The sequence below is a fragment of the Cygnus atratus genome, chromosome 16, assembly GCF_013377495.2.
Source record: "Cygnus atratus isolate AKBS03 ecotype Queensland, Australia chromosome 16, CAtr_DNAZoo_HiC_assembly, whole genome shotgun sequence".
Lineage (NCBI taxonomy): Eukaryota > Metazoa > Chordata > Aves > Anseriformes > Anatidae > Cygnus > Cygnus atratus.
In genome coordinates, this window is record NC_066377.1 from 9,019,345 (window position 1) to 9,034,932 (window position 15,588).

General features: G+C 43.2%; 1 protein-coding gene across 1 annotated transcript in view; it reads left to right on the plus strand.

The window, feature by feature from the left end:
• Window positions 1–12,186, plus strand: part of KCNB1 (potassium voltage-gated channel subfamily B member 1) — a 112,362-nt gene extending 100,176 nt beyond the window's left edge. The window contains exon 2 of the mRNA XM_035548316.2: window positions 9,634–12,186. Within this exon, the coding sequence (XP_035404209.1) occupies window positions 9,634–11,655 (2,022 nt within the window). The 3' untranslated portion in view covers window positions 11,656–12,186. The remainder of the gene's footprint in view (window positions 1–9,633) is intronic.
• The last annotated feature ends 3,402 nt before the right edge of the window (window positions 12,187–15,588 follow it).

Below are 15,588 nucleotides of genomic sequence, written 5' to 3' on the forward strand. Positions count from 1 at the left end.
CGAAAGCAAGCGTTTCCCTGGAATGCCAAGTTCTATCTTTGGCGAACAGAAATCAGGCTCCTTCGTACGCCGCTCCCCCAGCGCACCATGTTAGCTTGCGTTTGTTTAGCAAACAGTTACTAGGAGGCCTCAGTAGCATTAAAAAAAAAAACAAAGTGATACTGGTATTATTATTCATGGCTGGAGGTGGGGAGGAGAAGGGAAAACAGTGCTCGTGTAGCCAACAAGTTCAAGTAAGGTTCAACTTTGCTATTCCAAAATCTGCTGCTATGATAATGAGACAGTCAAATCAGCTCAAATTAAGAGCTCAGGAAGGCTCAGCCTTTCAAAGAAGTACACTCATGACAAGATTAATTCCTGCCAGCCAGTAGGTAGTGTGGTATCATCCTATATTAACATAGAAACCCTGTACAGAAACAGGCAACTCAAAACGTGCGAAAAACCAGTGAAGTGCATCATTCCCCTTAATCTTCAGTGCTGGTCTTTGCTATTCTGCAAGTGGATTAAAATACGATGGACCACCTGGCACCGTTCAGCTGCCATTTACAGCAAACCTTGCCTCTTCCTCCCACCCACCCCTCTCCAATAAATGCTCACTAAGAGGCAGCACACCTGCATTTTTCAAACAGTTTCAGGTGACTTTTATTAGTGTGAAGGGCAAAATATCAATAAAACAGACATTTAAAAAAAATCCCTAAGGAACAGTATGAAAAACAGCTGTGCTCCTTATCCAAAAAGGATACAGTGCTCTGTGCTGCTGGACTGCCTCTGCAGCCTCTGCTGGGGGGTATGTCGTGATGCAGCAGCACAGGAAAGGCTATGAATAGAGATTTTGAAACTATCAGAAAGCCTAGGGCTATCCAAATTGGAAGATGTTTATTTCGTCCGGTTCGGAAAGGCTTACTGTTGTGTAAGTGTCATGCCCAGTGCTCCCAGAAGTCAGTGAGCATAGAAATAATGAGAGCCTCCAGATTGCCAGCTGACACTTCAAAGAGCTCGAGCTTTTTCTTGAGCTCAAAAGAGAATTTTAAATATATATATACATCTCCGCACCTCGGTTCCATTTCCTATATTTGTAACTTGAATGCATGAAAACTGTCTCACTGAGCTGAGATCAAACTCTCTTGTTGAAATGCTGATGTGCAGCTGCCTTGTCTTTTCTCTTGCATTCAAACAGATTCTGTATCTACTCTCTCTATTTACTACTTAATCTTAGATTGATGTGAATGAATAATTGCCAAGGATTAGTTTTTAGCTGCTTTGATTTGTATACAGTTGTTGCTATTTATTAAATATGTGATATCTAATCCAGTGTTTAGCGCTTACAAAGGGAAGAACCATCTGTGCTGGAGACTGCAAACACAACGTGAATGAAGTGTTTGAAAGGGCTGTGTGCTCTGCTGCAGCCCGGGAAGCCTCGGGAGCCCTGGCTTGGGAGGGATGAACCCACATGCGGATGTGTCCACAGCAAAGCCCTGCTCTCTGCAAACACAAAGTGGGGGCCAGCGTGAGGCAGAGCAGAGAAGCTGATCAGGAAAACAAGAGAATAAAGGACTGAGAACGGGGAAGGTGCTGCGAGCTTGGAGGAACCCCTGCAGTGACATTTCCCATCACCTGGGGCCTTCATATGCCCCTCTTGCAAAAATAAGGGCACTGATATTCAACTTATTTGCAGGCTACTTGCAAGGAATAGACGCTTATCATCTGTAATCCCTTGTGTGAGCACAAAGCTTACTCATCGAGGCAGGAGATGCAACTAAAGCTCCTCTTACATCAGGCTGTAAGCGTGTGGGCAGCTCTGGGCAGCCTGGGCAGGGGCTGCAGCCCTCATACAGGAGGCTTTGTCTCGCTGAAGAAGTCTATCTTCCCCAGCTTGTAAGGCAGCAGAAGTGCTTCAGCCTGAATGTCGTGTCCTTGTTCCAAGTCTGAAGGGGAAAAGGCTGATACCTGATGGAGAAGTCTCCCATGTGCTGCAGGAGGAGTCCAGTGCTGTGGTTTAATCTAGCAGAAGGCGAAACACTGAACAGCCGTTTGCTCACTTTGTCCCCTCCCCAAAGTGGGATAGGGGAGAAAATTGGAAAGTACAAGAGCTCATGGGTTGAGATAAGGGCAGTTTAATAACAAAGGGGAGGAAAGAAAATGGAAAGAAAATGAGTAAAAAATAAATAAAAAGAATAAACAAAGCAAGTGATGCAGATTACAGCTGCTCACCACCTGCTGACCGATGCAGAGGATATTTCCACTGACTTTCTATGCACAGGGATTTGTTGTTCATTGAAGGGTACTCTGTTTATTCATGTTATTAGCATGGCTGATGCTGGAAAACAGATTTGCTGCTTCTCCTAATGCATTTCTGGAAAAATTGTTAAACAGGTCGCCGTTTTTGCAGACAAAACATCACTTGAGCACTGCTCCAATTTCCTCGCTAGGTGATAACCCAGTGTGGTATCAGTGACGAGGTGTATCGCCCTGCAGCACAACTAATTATACCTTTCGGTGAGGAAGTGGCAGTGGAACAGGTTTAGTCTTCCAAAAACACTCCACACTCTGGTATGTGTCAGAGATCTGAAAAGAATTAATATCAATTATTCTCATGCATATTCACGAGAGGAAGACTAGTTTAGCAATCAAGCTAATAGTTTTTGCTTAATTACGTTCAGTTGATTCCGTGCTATCTTGGCACATTCCTGATTGAATTCAGCCATTAATATAAAATAAAAACCACCTCCCACAAGTACACCAGTGAACACGAACAATTTAAGTTCAGCACACCCTGTAAATAGTGCCCGAGGCTGAGCAGACTGCTTGGGACACTGGGAGTCGTTCATGAGCATTCACTTTCCCTAGTGCAGGGTTAAATCACAAAAGCACCTTGAGGAGCAGTTCCCAAGTGTTCACTGCTGCTCAGGGTTAAGGCACTGTTTTTTTTTTATATTATTTTTTTTTTCTGAATTCAAACCCTTGGCAACTGAATACAAGATAGAAAGCAGGAATGGGAGAGGTACCTGAAAGGGGAGCATGAAGCTGCAGGGATGGTTGTGTCTGGGGAGGAGGTCTGGATGTGCAAACAGTTTGGGTCTGCCCAGTGCTGTCTGGGGCTGGGCATCTTGCACAAGCGTTGCTTGCTGGGTTGCAGTCTTCCCGGACAAAAGGCAAGGCCAGGAAAAAAAGGGGAACATTGAACTTGTGTGTGTTTGTTTTCTATTTAACTTTCCCCAGCAGCAGAAATAGGACAGATGCTCCCCTCTCATCCTTTCTTGAGCACTATCACTGTGCTGATGTCTCAAGGCAGTGTATGTCTTTGAAGTTTGCCTTTTCAATGTTTTCATTCATTTATCATTTTCTTCTCCTGTGCACCATTTGCATCTGGGCTTTGCTCAGAAGGAAGACTGACACCATTTATCATTTAACGGGGCTTGATAGCTCTCTGACAACTGAACATGTTCTTTACAGCATCAAGGAATTTACAGGCAGCCATGCCTGAAGGCTACTTTTCTGCCCACTTTAGCTTAGTCAGCAGCAGTTGCAGCAGCAGCTTTCTGGGTGCCTGTAGGTAAACAAGGCATCAGCATATAATCAGCAGAAGTATTATATTCCCTTTTAGACCGAATAGACTTATCCTCCCAACAGATAAAAATTATTACAGCTATAACTAAAATCAAATAATTAACCAATATTCAATCTGGGCTCTGCCAGGCAATGACAAAATTGAGATCTCAGGCATTACAAAGCAAAATAGACATGATTTTGGTTTTATGGATTTCCTGCTATGCAGTGAGCTTACAGAGGAGCACAGGAGTCTGAACTCTCCCAGCCTGTGGACGCAGTCACTGGGGGCACTGCAGGGATGTGGGGGAGCTGGTGTGTGCAGGGTCCTGCCCCTCCACAGGGCAGATCTGGTACAAGTGGGTCTCAGGGGGCTCCTCGAGCCAGGGTGCAGAATTGGCACGGAAAGTGCCCGATCAGGGGAACTCTTGCACATGGCCTTACCTTCCACAGAAATTAGAGGAACTTGGCATTTGGTTTGGGGTTGTGGAGATTCAAGGTCTTTGGCTGCATCTTAGCATCCTTCCCCATCAAAAAGCAAACTAAAGGTTCTGTGTGCATCCCATGCCTCTTTATCCCCAAGTTAGGTCTCATCTGCTTGCCATGATCCAAGAAGTGCTACCTGTCACTATGGCCTCTAGAAAAAAAAAAAAACAACAAAAAAACAACAAAACACACAAGCCAAATGGTCAGAATCATGGCATCAGAAGTGACCACTTTCTGCAAACTGCTTCGGTTTATGAATAGATAGGCATTCTCTAGTGAAGAGGTGTTTCCTAAAGCCAGTCCCTGTCAATAAATACCTGCCGTGAGTGGGAGCCGTTACCCCACACTCAGAGATTAAGGAACCCTCCATCTGTTTCTGCACCGCACAGCACGTGGGATAGTGCTCAAAATACACTGTGCTCTGTTCCTCGGGGCCTGGGGAGGCATGGGCTGGCACAGGCATGGCAGGAGGGAGCTGGACAGTCTGACTCAAAGTGTATTGCTCGCTCAGGGAAATAGGAAGGCTGCAGGAAAAATCCCTCAGTAAATGGAGCATATGAATGAAGCCTGGTCCTGATGCCAAGTTTATTCTGCAGGCCCTGATGGTGCTAAAAAAGTGCATTAGACAAAACCATTATTGAACTTCTTGATTACATAACAATTTCCTCATCGTATTTCCAAGAATATTGAATCTATATTCAAACACCCTCCCACTCTCTCCCACACACCACCCCTTCTCCTTGCTATATCGGCTTCATTACTGAGCATGAAGACAGAAAAAGTATAGGGCATGTTTCCATCAGCAGAGAGATCTCAGATGCTTACACTGGGATTTTAGAGCCATCTATGGGATTTGGACAGCCTATTCTTATTAGTTTTAATGGCTTTGAAAATCTCCAGTCTTATGCCTTGACCTCAGTTAGGGTCTTTAGCAGTGCAAAGAACAGAAAATGAAGTAATGTTTATTACCAGCCCTAAATGCTGCCTTAAACTTACCCCACCCTGAGCTGTCTGGGAGGTAGCATGCGCAGTTTTGCTGCCCACAAAATTCTGCTATCACATGCTGAAGAGAGGCAGGAGATTCCTGAGCATCCTGGCTCCTTTGTGGAGCCCTCTCCTTTCTACAGGCGAGCAAAGACCTTGCTGACACCAAGGATGAATCCCAGGGCCTCTGTCATCCACCAAGCAGGATCAGGCCAGCGCAGGAGCATAGCTCCTGCAAGGTGGTTGTTACCTGCCTAATCTGGGGGGGATTTTGGAGAAGGTGGGGGTTAGTGGCTTGCAAGCCTGGCACATCCATCCTGCCTCAGGAAGCAGCAGTTGCACACAAACTGGCTACACTTACTCACATAATCAGCTTGCTTGTCTCATTTGCATGTGTAATAACCAGCCTGTATGTACAATCATGCTAATCACTTCGAGGCAATCCTTTAAATTCATTCAAAACCTTGCCCTGCCTGCCCTTGGGTTATTTAGCTTCCACAAAGGAACCATACCAGCAACCCAGATTCGCTCAATACGAATCTTTGCGAATCAGTCGATTTGGTGGAAGAGAAGTTTTTTCTGGAATCCTGCCTATCCATACTGAGGCGTGCACTCCAAGCCAGGGCTGTCATTAGGAGCCAGTCCAATATCCTCTGCAAGGCACCTAGAAAAGCACCTGAGGCAGAATTTCACAATTCATGGTGTGTTGATGCAGGTGAAACGTGAGAGCAAATGCAGAAACAGAGAAAGGGAACTTACCCAGCTTCTTTCATGCAGTCTGTTAGAAGAAATGGTCTGAAAGTTGGGCAGGGGATAACTAGTCTTAAACCTTATGAGCTTTATGGTGGTTTAGAGAGTGTGTGTGATGCTCAGCTGTGGATACCTGCCCAGTAAGGCCTGGCCTGCCGGGGCTCCTGTCCGTAGCTCTGATGGATCCCTGCGTGAGGACAGCAGGGATCGGCTCTCAGGACCGTGGCACCAGAAGCACACAGGTCACAAGTAAGCCTGGAAGAGCAAAGGAAGGAGGAAGGGCTGGGAATCGAATGGAAAGGTTGCCCACTGCACCCAGCATCTCTGGAGGTGCTCTTGGTAGTCTGAGTCGTTCCTGCAGCTTCCTGTCCCTCATTACCGCCAGTGGAAAACACAAAAGCTGCCAAAGCAGAGAATCAGTATGGCTCTGATAGGAAACCCTATTAGAAGGACAGACGGTGATTTCTGTAATCTGAAATCCAAGACTGTAAATACATCGGGGTAGAGCCCTGTGCCACTGAATGCACTGCTAGTGCCCAGCAACAACAGCAGCTGGTTGCAGTTTGCTGCAAAGAACTGCTCCTCAGGTGGATTTTTTGGGTGGTAGATGCTACCAGGATAAGACATACCTTAGAGAAGGACCCTCTAAACATCCTGTGGGGATGTTTTTACCTCCATCATCTGGGTACTTTCCAACTGAAAAGTGCTTTGAGTACTTGAGGCAGTCAACCCACATTTAGAAGTTTTTTCTTAACCTGACAGGCTTCTAAAGATGTATGATTGCAGTAGATCAATAAGGGGGAAAATCTGTACCTCAGGTGCACAGGTGACATCTTGCTGCAACTTGCAGGAGAAGTGATAAATGTCTCTCTCTGTTTATTGCTTAGCTTCATGGCTAGATCTGGTAAACCAAAAAACAAATCTTACACTCAGATCTACTAGTTTTCAAATTTATGTTCATCTGGCATTGCCTTGATCTTCAAAGCAGGAAAGTATATCAAAGGAAACAGAAGGTTTGACACCAATTACTGCTGCTGGATGACATCCACTGAATAAAGATGGAGTGTTAATATTTACACTGAAATTGAAGGAGATAAAACACACTAGGTACATCTAAGTCTACAAATAAGCCCTTCTGTGTATAGCGGGCAGAGATAAAAACCAGCAAGAAATTGCAAATCACTATTGAAAATATCCCAAACACCTTCAGAAATCTTGGCTTGTAAACAAAGTCACAGCAAAAGACACTGAAAGAGCCTTCTAGGAAAGCAAATCGGACTCCCTGCTTCTGGGGATATTTTATTGTTTTCAGGAGATGATCTTCTAAAACAACCAACTGTGCTGAAATAGTTAACAGCTAAATTTCTCCCCCCACTTCAGCGTGAGACACTTGACTTTCATTTTATTCTCTTGTGGTTGTAAACCATTAGTTCATGCAGGGGGTGACAGGGAAAAGAAACAGCTTCTCTATCAGTAGGGGTCCATTTCCTGATCACTGCGCAAGCCAAGGGGGTTTGGTCCCATATCAAACTATCTCTGTGAGTTTTGCCTCATTTTTCACCTTTCCCTTCAGTCAAATAAATACAGAATCCATGAATAAGCTTAAATGGTTGTTTCTTCTGATTGCTCATGAGTCAGATTGTATGTCTGATGACCTCTTTCTAACACTCAATTCACTTAAATGTAGGGATTCATTTTGAGGTTATTTGTTTCCTATCAGTGGATTGTCTTCTGTGAATGCATCTTTATACTGTTAACAATAAACTTTCTTTTAAGTAATCTGTTTAAAAATGAAAGGGAATCTTCTCAGCATTTCTCCTAGTAAAAATTAAATAACTGAAAGTGAGGATATTCTAAAAATCTCAGTATTAGAGAATTGCACAGGAGGCCATTTACACCATTCACTTTTTCTATTTAATCCAATTTAAGCAATGAAACCAGACTGTTTAATGGAACTAATGTTTGTTTCTAGTCAGATTTCATTCTTCAGATTAAATTATTACGTCTGCAGTGTCATGTACAAATCAAAGTTATGTAGTACACTTTTAGTGAGTTAAAAGGTAAATGTTTTTATTACATTGGTTTGCAAGGTTGTTTTAAACTGCAAGTAGATTTTAAAACACTTTCGGAAATCAAAATATCAATGTTGAAACTCTTATATTACATTTGGATTTTTTGAAGGTGTATGAGCCAGCTTCTCTCCTAAAACCATAGCTTAGGCTTACTATATGAATTCAAGTGCAGTTTCCAGCCTTTGTAGAACACTTCTGCCTTTCAGCTTTTTCGGAGCTGAGACTCTTCCAGAGAAGACTGGGCTGTTTCCAAACCATATTGGATATTTATGTTTCTCACAAGCAAGGCTTGCGCCACTGTAGGGACTATCCCTTCAGAAGTCTGTTATTTCCTGACAGTTAGGATATGTGTGCTGAGCTTGGCTGAAGAGAAGTCCTGCAAGAATTTCTTTCTGCAGTGCCCCAGGTGGTAACTGTGAATATTCTGGTATTGCAAGGCTGGCTGAGAAACATGACAGTGAGGAAAGCTAAAACCTAGTTACATGGGCGAGGAAGGACATGGACTCAGAGCATGTCAGATTTGCAATTCATGATGCAGAACTCTTGTCATACATTTTATAATCCGTTGCTGCATATTGTGTATTTAGTCGTCACACACACACGTTGCAATTGATTTTATGCTTCTTTTCAATCAAGCAGAAGAAAAGCAAGCATAAGGGACCAGCTTACACTGCAATGAATACATAAAACATTAGTCACATATACGTGTGTTTTGAAATCATTCCTGTATTTTGGCAGTAACCTAAGAAACTAGATATATTCCTACCCAATTAACAAGCTAGAGAAAGAATCCACGCGTAGAAAAAAAAATCCTCAAATTGTCTGTCAGCTCCAAAACCTCCCTCAAATTACTTTAAAAGAAAATGTAATTAGGGAAGCTGGAAAGTATAGAATTAATGTCTATATAAAACAGATATGGAAGGACAGTCTGCCTACAGCATCTGAACACTGCAAATACACTAATCTAGCACTTTATTCTTTCCGGCTCTGCATAAAGTCAGTGGCCCAGGATCAGATTTTATGTGTTTAAATTTTTAGAGACTGCTCACTGCAGATCCTTCTTGTCTCATTGCACTCTTGATCGCAAGAGTCTTGTCTGTCTCACTACTGTGCAATTTGGTTTGTTTTTTTCTCCTGGCTGTGTTGAGTAGCTGGGGTGGCCAGCTGGTCACATGCAGAATAGCTCAGAGCTCAAAATGTTTTAGAAAGTCTAGGAAAGTTTTCATGTCTTTCACAGCTGTCAAGTTTCAAATTAGAGGTGAGTCATTCAAAAAGAGTGTATTACTTGTATGCTTATATGTAGTAGAATTGTACACATCTATCTGTAATTAGCCATAGGCATGCCATTTTATAGATATAGCCATACATTAAATGGTCTACATTGCTGTGATTGAATCTTGCATTCACAATTGCTCTCCTTTGTGCTTAGATTTTAGAGCTTGTGTCCAGATGGGCTTTGTTGGGCACCTAATTAGCAGCTAATCAAAAGCTCCTGCTGTGAACTGCTTCACAGTCCTCCTGGCATCCTAGCTGCTTGGTACATGTACCTTGAATACACTGAGAGGAATGGACAGGAGCTGAAGTAAATGTTTTATCTGCTCTATACATCTGATATAACTAAGAGTAGCTTCCAAAATAAAATCACTTCAGGATGCATTGGTCATCTGATTTCCAGGTACTAAGAGCAGAGTTACTCTTGAAAAGTATAAGTGGAAATAAAGCCATGTGTTAATGACGATGGTAGATAGTGTAATATATTCTGAGCCAAACTCACTGTCTTCTCTTTCCTTTCCAGATTTTGGCAATCATTTCCATCATGTTTATTGTACTATCTACAATTGCCTTGTCCCTTAACACACTTCCTGAACTACAAGGCGTGGATGAATTTGGGCAGACAACAGATAATCCCCAACTTGCCCATGTGGAAGCAGTGTGCATTGCATGGTTTACAATGGAATACCTCTTGCGGTTCCTATCCTCGCCTAAGAAATGGAAGTTTTTCAAAGGCCCACTGAATGCTATTGATTTGCTAGCTATTTTACCATACTATGTCACTATCTTCCTCACAGAATCCAATAAAAGTGTACTTCAGTTCCAAAATGTACGACGAGTGGTCCAAATATTTCGGATTATGAGGATACTCCGGATTCTAAAGCTTGCCCGGCACTCAACAGGTTTACAGTCCTTGGGGTTTACACTGAGGAGGAGTTACAATGAGCTTGGCTTACTCATCTTGTTTTTGGCCATGGGCATTATGATCTTTTCCAGTTTAGTATTTTTTGCAGAAAAGGATGAGGACGATACAAAATTCAAGAGCATCCCAGCTTCTTTCTGGTGGGCAACAATCACCATGACAACAGTAGGCTATGGAGACATCTACCCCAAAACACTTTTAGGTAAAATAGTAGGAGGACTGTGCTGCATTGCTGGAGTGCTGGTGATTGCTCTTCCTATCCCAATTATTGTCAATAACTTCTCTGAGTTCTACAAAGAGCAGAAGAGGCAGGAGAAAGCCATTAAGCGCAGAGAAGCTCTTGAAAGAGCAAAAAGGAATGGTAGTATTGTCTCCATGAACATGAAGGATGCATTTGCCCGTAGTATAGAACTCATGGACATTGTGGTTGAAAAGAATGGAGAAAGCATAGCCAAAAAGGATAAAGTTCAGGACAATCATTTATCTCCCAGCAAATGGAAATGGACCAAGAGAACACTCTCTGAAACTAGCTCTAGTAAATCTTTCGAAACCAAGGAACAAGGATCTCCAGAAAAAGCCAGGTCGTCTTCAAGTCCCCAGCACCTGAATGTCCAACAGCTAGAGGACATGTATAACAAAATGGCAAAGACTCAGTCACAGCCAAACCTTAACACTAAAGAGTCGAGTCAGCCTGGAAAGCAAAAGGAAGAGCTAGAAATGGAGACCCTTCCCGGCCCTATGGTGCCCTTGCTGACAACTCGTGCCGATGGGATCATTGACATGAGGAGCATGTCCAGCATCGACAGCTTCATAAGTTGTGCTGCCGAGTTCCCTGACTCTGGGAGATTTTCCCACAGCCCACTCGCTACCCTTCCCTGCAAAGGTGGCATTAATGTGATTCAGGAGCAGAGCAGAGGGGAGGGGAGTGGTGCCCGATTTGTGGAAATAAACCCAAGCTCTGAAGGCAGCCACCGTTCTGCTTTTTTCATAGAAAGTCCCAAAAGCTCCATAAAGGCCAGTAACCCTTTAAAACTAAGATCTCTGAAAGTCAACTTCATGGAAGAGGACACCAGCACATTAGTACCAGCATCAAATGTCCTGAGAATATATCCAGACCCTCTCAAGGGCAGGGGAGCTGCTGCTGCTGCCACAGATACTTCCTTACTCTCTGACAGATCTCTCATGAGCCCAGAAACCTCGATCTACACAACTGCGAGTGCGAGAACACCCCCAAAGTCACCAGAGACACAGACAGCCATAGCTTTCAACTTCCACGATGCTGGTATTCACAAATACATAGATGCTGACACTGATGATGAAGGTCAGCTGCTTTACGATTCGAGTCCTCCCGGAAATGTGAGTCCTAAGTACAATGTTACAAACAGTGGTTATCTAAAGCAAAAGGACAATGTTTATAGAACAGAGAAGAACCATTTAGAAGCTGCTGCTTTACCCACCTCCCCTAAGCTGATAGGGCAAAACTGCATTTACTCTATGGAAGGTATCACTGGAAGAACCCAGGGCCATCAGGAGACTGTCAGACTAGAAAATCACATTTCTCCAGAAGTCCATGTATTACCAGGCAGTGGAGGACATGCTAACACACATGATCAAAGCATCTGAGACAGGCTCCAAAAGAACTTACTGAAAGTTTAAAGGAATGTCTTTACAGTCAACACAAAAAAAAAGAGCTTCTGCATGGCATGAACTTGGCTGAAATAAGCCACATGTTTCTAAAAGTCTGAGGGGAGGTCCAGTGTGGGTTTGTGAAAATGTCCTTCTCTGAAACAACTTTAAAGACATTGCCCACATCAGTCAAAAATAAGGATTGCAAATCATGATCACACATTGATCTCCTTTCATGTTGTCCAGTGAAGCCAATGTGACCAAATATCCATCCATTCCCCTTGAACGCTAGAGCTCCTTTTGGAAATACTAACACCTGATTTGCATTAGTTCCATAAAGGATGCCGAGGCAGCCAGATTTGAACTCTGGAATAAATTGCTGGGGTTGGTATAAAGCTATCAAAAACACAATGCTCTCTGCTTCAGGGCAGCTGTTCCCCATCTACAGCTTTCTCTGATGGATATTATATCTAAAGGTAACAGGGAACACTTGCATTATTGGAAAATCCAAGTTAAAACCATTTAAAACAAATAGCGGTCTAGAGAAACCAATTATTAAAATGCTCTGTGTGTGTTTAACAATACAATATCCTGTAGGACCTGACATTTTCTTTTGAAACATCAGCAGGGTGAGTTGCACCACTTGTATCTAATTCCAAACACCCCCTAGGATGTAGTGAAACTCGCACTTACCCTCTGCTAAAATCGAAACTTGCCCCTGGGCCAGCGTGTGGCCCTCGGGGCACCCACAGCCCACGCTGGGAAGGTGTGAAGGAGCCATGCAGAAGCAGGGATCTCCGGCGGCATCGCAGGCCCCTTCCCGCAGCCGGGGAGCGCGGGGCTGGAAGGGGAGCTCGGCTCCTCTCCGTGTCCCCGTCCGCGCCGTGGCAGCTCCCTGCCCCATGGGGATGGCCCAGCGCGGCGGCTGGCCCTGAGGCCTGCTCCTCGGGCCTCCCCTTCCCGCCCGTGCCCCGACTTCAGGCCTTGGCCGAAGTCTCGCCCTTGGCGTAGGAGAGGAACCAGTCGGTCTGAAGCTTTTCGCGCCCGCACGGTGCGGTGAAAGATATGCAAGCGTTACATAAATATGCAAAAAGAGGGATTCTTTAGCTACCCGCCCCGGGCCTGGTCGTGCTCTCTCTTGCGAGGAGGTCGGGTGGGAGCAGCTCCTGCCACGCTGGCGCATCATGGCAGCACAGGGCGGCTGCCAGAGACAGCAGGATCAGGCCTGATGTTTTAATAGCATCCACTCATTTTTAAGCGAAACAAGAAAAAAAAAAAAAAAAAAAAGATTTGACCATTTTAAATGAACAGAACTAGCAGCCACCAGCCTAGGTTTTTAAAATATTATTGTTTCAATAAAGTTATGTCAAATTGTGTAGGAAATAATTTGTCTTTGGTTTTTAATACTGGGGGGGAAAAGCACTTTACGTTGACTTTTTGTTGTTGTTGCGATGCTGGAGTAGGATAGCAGAGTGTAACAATCAAGCACTTTAACAAAGCACTATTTTAATTTGTGCCTCCTGTCGTGACTGTGATTTGTTACACGCCGGTAGCAAGTCACAACCTGTCCTGTGATAACTGTGATGGTAATCTTTTATGTTGTTATCCGTTTCTACTGTAAAACTCAGTTGTAAATAACTCTGTCAATAAGCGTTTCCTGACCTATTTCGGAGTACCTGCCGGGGCGTGTAGCTATCTGCATGCAACAGGTCTTGGGGCGTGCGGAGGCACGGGACTCGGGAGCGGAGGCGCACGCTGGAGGAAGACCGTAACCACACGAGTCCGCTGCATTTTGTTCCTTCCCCCTGTGAAAAAGCCGTTGGTTAGTCCTGAATGTAACTGTCTCTCCGTCCACGCTGTACAGTACTTATGTCTGTAATCCGTAATAGTGAATGCAGCATGTACGGACAAAAGCAATAAGCACATATCTGTTTTAGGAACTGTTAAGGGTTACGATGATAGCTTTGTTAGGTCTCTCCTTGGCACAAACCTGCACACATGCTGAAGCAGTGGTCCCCGCTGGCCCCTGGCGGTGGGACACAGCCCAAGGCACCTGCTCAGAAGTCCTCCTTGCCTCCTGCAAGGCCAGGCCCTGGGGAAGGCACGAGTGAGACCTGAGCCACCACCTCACGAATTCGCCCGCTGGCAGCAGAAGAGACCTCGTGTCATGCAGAGAGCTATGCGGGAGATACTCAAAATCAGTTAGAGGTATCCGTGCGAGCAAACTGTATTCTCCAGAGTATTTACGCAGGGCCAATTCCTGAGGTTCCTCAGCTTTTACTCTGTCTTCACTCAGCCAAAACCACCGTTCATCTGAATGGGCTCTTTGCCTGGCGAAGGACTTTAGGATTTGGCCATAGTAAATACAAGTGTACTTAGAGGAACTGATGTATTGCTGAGATGCTAGTTAAGATTGAGTCATTAAGAAGAAGTAAAGTGACTTTCCAGCAGATAAGCTTTAAATACTGATTTATTCTATGGCTTCCCAAGGCCATAGAGCGGCAATGAGAAATTTTAAAGAGAACAGTCTTAACATAATCTCTATGTTTCAGTGATCATTCATGTCTGCCATCAGCACAAATGTAAAAAGAAAAAAAAAATCAGGGAAATTTTTTTTGATAAAGTAAGTAATAGTGATTTCCAAGTTAAATATTTTTAAAGCTGATGCTTTCATGTGGAAAAAAAGTCATATTTTACATATCGCAAAAGTGAGCATATTTAAATATAGCCATATAGTGTAGTACTTACCACACTTTTTCATCCAAATTGATGTATTTGGTTTATAGATGGCACTGACAAAAATGTATAGATCAACAATTCTACCATTTTTTTAACTGATAATCAACTGGTGCAACTCTCCTTGTAACCAAAGGCCCTCTGTCTGCCTTGTGTGATCATTTACAACACACATCTTATATCATCTATTTAGTCCTACCTTTAAAGTAGCATTTTATTGAGTCACTTTTGAAAGCCAAATTCAAAAGTATCATTAAGAATCTACCTTTTAAGTATGAATAGCCAAAGTCCTATAGATTTCTTATAGAAAGCAAATAATTTAAAATTAAGCATATAATATGCTTGAAGAGCATTTCTTTCTTATTTGTGTATGAAGATGTAGCTCTCATTTTGTGCCCAGTTAAAAAGGAAGTATGTTTAATTTATTTTAATGAAATAAAGTCTGAATATGAAGTATGTATCTATATATGTGTGTGTGTACACAATACACATATATATAATGTAAGCACTGGGAAATCTACTCTAAAAATAAAGCTATGGTAGACTAAATCTGTACTCATTACAAAAGGAAAGGCAGTGCTTTGAAAACATAATGCTCACCAAATCCTATAGATACTAGAAGACAATTTCATTTTATAGTTCATTTGGTACATGTTTCCCAAAGCTCATAAAAGTAGGGGAAAATATGCAATATCTCTTGCATCAAGCTAAAGTGTGCAGTTTAATCACTGATATTTGGCATTCAGGTCTGTGAACTTACTGTGTATTGTGTATCGAGCGAGCTGACAGTTCCACCTGCTGCTGCAGAAGACATCGTATCTGAAAGGACTATGTACGTGTGATGTCTGCTCTTGCTTGTATCTTACGCCATCAACACCACTTTTAATATATATATATATATAAATATATATATAGAATATATATATTTGCGGAAGGAATGGGTGCAGTTTTCTTAACCAGGAGGCAAAGATACTTTGAGTTTTAGCCTTGAACAAAGGAAAACAGCAGTCACTTAATGCAGTAGATTTCTCAGTGCCTTTTCTTAGAAACTTCACCTAAGCACACTTACGGAAAAATGAAACAAAACAAAACAGTCTCCTGTGAAATCCACATTTTCTGAAAGGTTCAAGAGTCTATAAAGGTAGAAGAAGAAAAAAACAAGGAAAAGAAAACCCGTGGAACGCACATTCCCTT